The 4,144-nt window shown below is 50.5% G+C and overlaps 1 protein-coding gene across 1 annotated transcript in view; it reads left to right on the forward strand.

The window, feature by feature from the left end:
- The first annotated feature begins 2,292 nt into the window (after nucleotides 1-2,292).
- The window catches only part of LOC122544396 (zonadhesin-like), a 17,056-nt gene continuing 15,204 nt past the window's right edge, over nucleotides 2,293-4,144 (forward strand). Inside the window, exon 1 of the mRNA XM_043683643.1 lies at nucleotides 2,293-2,410. Coding sequence (XP_043539578.1) covers nucleotides 2,343-2,410 — 68 coding nt within the window. The 5' untranslated portion in view covers nucleotides 2,293-2,342. The remainder of the gene's footprint in view (nucleotides 2,411-4,144) is intronic.

Genomic DNA, 4,144 nt, shown 5'->3' on the forward strand with positions numbered 1-4,144 from the left:
AGAGATTCAGTGTTGAAGAGAGATTGGACAGACTGGGAATGTTTTCCTTTGAGTAGAGGGGATTGAGAGGGGAGCTGGTTGAGATGGATCAAGCTGAGGGGCACAGGCAGGAAGAACCTTATCTCTTTGGGGAATTACAGGGGGGGGGGTGAGAGCGGGGGGAATAGATTTAAGGGAAAGTGCAGGAGGCTTCCAGGAGATGTGGAGACAATCGATTTCTCCCAGAGGAGTGTGAAAGTGGAACTCGCTGTCTGTGAGGAGGGTAGGCGCAGAAGTCTTCAGAACATTTATCAAGTGTTTAGTTGTGATGCTAAGACATACATCATCATCGTCGTCGTCATCATCATCAGCGGCCCATCGTAGATGAGGGGGATTCACTTCCACCCTCAGCGCAAGTTGTGTAGGTGGCTGTACACACTGATACCGCTACGGCAGGGGCAGTTTGTGGTCATGGAGGGGGTGGGTGGGGTGTTGGTGTGGCAGCGTGCCCCTTCCTCCTTTTCCCCGACGGCAAGTCTCGAGGTGCTCCACACCTTCCTCCCATTTGGATGGTCTCGGGCCAGAGATTCCTGGGGAAGAGTGTGTGGGAACGCTGCACTTCCCCATTGAGGCCCTTGAGGGGCATCCTCTGTCCGCTTGGGGCTGGCCTGCCGTTTCGGAGGGCTCCTGGTCGGGGACTCTCGTGTGGGTCACATGGACGACGTGCCCAGCCCCCCATCGTAGTCAGTCGAGGCAGGGGGGAGGGGGGTCAGTGCCTCGATATTGGGGATATTGGCTTGGTCGAGGATACTGGTGTTGGTGACTCTATCTTCCCAGCGGATTTGTAGGATGTAGCTCAGTCAGGATTGGTGGGACCGCTCCAGCACTTTGAGGAGCCCGCTGTAGACAGTCCGTATCTCAGAGCCATCCAGGAGGGTGGGAACCACCATAGCCCTGTATACCATGAGCTTGTTGTCAGATCTGATGTTATAGTCCTTGAAGACATACAAGGGTATGGGCCAACTGCTGGGAAATGGGGTAAGAATAGTGAGGTGACTGTTTTTGACTGGCATGAAAGCAATGGGCCGAAGGGCCTTTTCCTGTAGAGATCCACACCTTTCTCGTGTAAAACACTGCAGAGACATGGAACCTCTCTCCCACTAAACATAGCGACGACTTGTTTAATTAATCGATTCAAAATCTGATAAAAAGTCAAGGACGTTAGGTGACACAAAGCCAAGATGGATGGCATTAAGACAATCTCATTGGCTCTCATTTCCTCTGGAGGCTCCAGTTTCCTCCCACACTCCAAAGATGTGCAGGTTGGGGTGAATTGGCCACACTAAATTGCCCGTGGTGTTAGGTGCAGTAGTCAAAGGGAAATGGGTCTGGGTGGGTTACTCTTTGGAGGGTCGGTGAGGACTAGTTAGGCCGAAGGGCCTGTTTCCACACTGTAGGGAATCTATTCTGATCTAAAAGAAGCAGATGGGAGGCAATGGGGGTTTCATCGTGAAACGATTAACTCTACAGACCCAGGTAGTGTTCTGGGATATCTGAGTTGGAATCCCACTGGGGTAAATGGTGGAATTTGAACTCAGTTAAAAAATAAATCTGGAATTAAGAGTCTAATTGTCAGATTTATTTTTTAAAAAATGCACCCAGATCAGTAATGCCATTGAGAGAAAGGAAATCTGCTGTCCTTACACAGTCTGACCTATGTGTGACCCAGTCCTGATGAAGGACTTCTGCCCGAAACGTCGATTTTCCTGCTCCTCGGATGCTGCCTGACCTGCTGCGCTTTTCCAGCGCCGCTCTGATCTAAACTATGTGTGACTCCAGATCCACAGCAATATCGGGGACTCTTCACTGCACTGTGGGCGATTAGGGACGGGCTAATTAATGCAGGACTAGCCAGTGATGCCCACATCGCGTGAATGTCATACAGCAAAGGCAAAAGGAACTTTCATACCGGGAGTCACAGCGATAGCTGGGGTAGGGCTGGAGAGGGAAATTGCAAAGATCTGGAGATATAGGAGAGGTGTGGGTGACAAGAGGGACGACTTGGATGGATGTTTCAAAGGGTCAGGACGAGAACAATGGGGTTGGGTTGAACATGTGAAGACTGGGCTGGTGCCAAGACGGAAACTGAGTTTGACAGAGACCTTTGGACGCCCCGTTATCGGCTCGGGTTAGTGCTGGGCTGTGATTTAATCCTCCTGGAGGTTAATGTGTGCAATAAAACCATACCAAGATGCAATTAAAGATTGGTAAGGCCACACCTTTGGTGATTAAGCGCCTTTAAAGCTGCCAGTGACCCTCGGGTGCTGCTATTTCGTCACGCCCCGAGACTGTGGGTGCTGCAAATGGGCCGCTCCAAGTTCCAATTTTTGAAGACTTTGGCTTTTCTCGCGTTGAGTGTCGGGCATGTGAGGTGAGTATCCAGAATCAACTCGTTGGCAAGGGGGAGGGTGGTCTTGTTGTTGACTCGTCCCTCACTCTTCTGGTCGAGATTTGAGTTGGATGTCGTCCCTCTCTGCCCGGACTGGGCTGGCGTTTCCCCAATTTGTTCACGGTTATGTCAGGCGGAGTTGCCATCACCTCACTGGCCCACACCATCACCAGCTTGTGAGCTCCAAGGGCGAGGGAGGCCTCACTGGGATACCCCGGCTGTTCACATTCCAAGGAAGGCTCACCGTGTCCGAAACGTCAACTCTGACCTCTCCCCACAGATGCTGCCAGGGCCTGCTGAGCTTTACCAGCAACTTCTTGTCGAGTTATCCCCCCCCCCCCCTTCACTGATGACTTGTTAAAATAAAATTTCCGAGGAGGTAAGCCATAGCTAGCAAGCCTGGCGGCACAGCGGCTCAGTGGTTAGCACTGCTGCCTCACAGCACCAGGGTCCCAGGTTCGATTCCAGCCTCGGGCGACTGTCTGTGTGGAGTTTACACATTCTCCCAGTGTCTGCGTGGGTTTCCTCCCACAATCCAAAGGTGAATTAGCCATGTTAAATTGCCCCATAGTATTAGATACATTAGTCAGAGGGAAATGGGTCTGGGTGGGTTACTCTTCGGAGGATCAGTGTCGACTGGTTGGGCCGAAGGGCCTGTTTCCACACTGTAGGGAATCTAATCTTATAACATTGAGAAGGTGGGGATGAGGAACCTTCTTTGACCCACTCGCAGTGCTCTCCTGGGTTTTGACTCAGTCACAGTAAAGAATTAAAAGCAGGAGGAGGCCACTCGGCCCCTCTGGCATTCGATAAACTCATGGCTGAGTAAACTGTGGTTTCAACTGCTTGTTTCTGTGACCCCTTTTTTAGCCGAGAACCCATCTCCGTCCAAAGTATCCGATGATCTCCATCTCCACAGGTCTCTGTGATCACATGACCCTCTGAGAGAAAAGGAAATCTCTCTCTTATCGATCAAAAATTCATTTAAATAAGCTTTACAAGCACCCCACCTCCACTTACTTTCTAGGGAAAAGAAACCTAAAAACTAACGACCCTCTGAGAGTAGAAACGTTTCCCCGTCTCCTTCCTCAACTGGCCGGCACATTTCTGTGTTGTAGTCTCATCACTTAAAAGCAAGCAAGCAAGAGGAAATGTCATGCGAGCTTTGCCCCCGTTGTCACTGAGATTTAAAAGCTACCATTACTGAGAGTGATTCAAAGTGTACAGTTTGAATAACGTGTTTCTTCTGAATCATAGTCTCACTCAGCATTACCACTGCACTCTGTTCCCAGCCAGATATAGACCCATTTATATAATTCAGTCACTTCCAAATGTGGCTGGGCACTGTCATCCCACTAATTGCTTGGAAGAGGCTCTTGCTATGTTGGCAAGTGCAGCGGCTGTCCTGCACACAGCGATCTCCCAGCCTCAGCACCACACTGAAGGATTACTTTCATCTGCTCTTGAACTGGAGCTGCTCTTCCAAGGGAGCTCTGCTGACCCTGGCACTGGGAATGTTTGCTTGCTGTTCCCAGTAGGTAGCTGGCAGTCAGTCTGTGTGTGGGACAGGTGGGAGAGTTTCAGAGTTTCAGTCAGTAACAGTGGGGCTGATGGAGATAAAAATGTAATTACACAACCTTGGTGTCTGTATATCTGTGTGTGTGTGTCTGTGTGTGTGGGTGTGTGTGTGTGGGTGTGTGTGGGTGTGTGTGTGTG

Source organism: Chiloscyllium plagiosum, chromosome 48, assembly GCF_004010195.1.
Source record: "Chiloscyllium plagiosum isolate BGI_BamShark_2017 chromosome 48, ASM401019v2, whole genome shotgun sequence".
Classification (NCBI taxonomy): domain Eukaryota; kingdom Metazoa; phylum Chordata; class Chondrichthyes; order Orectolobiformes; family Hemiscylliidae; genus Chiloscyllium; species Chiloscyllium plagiosum.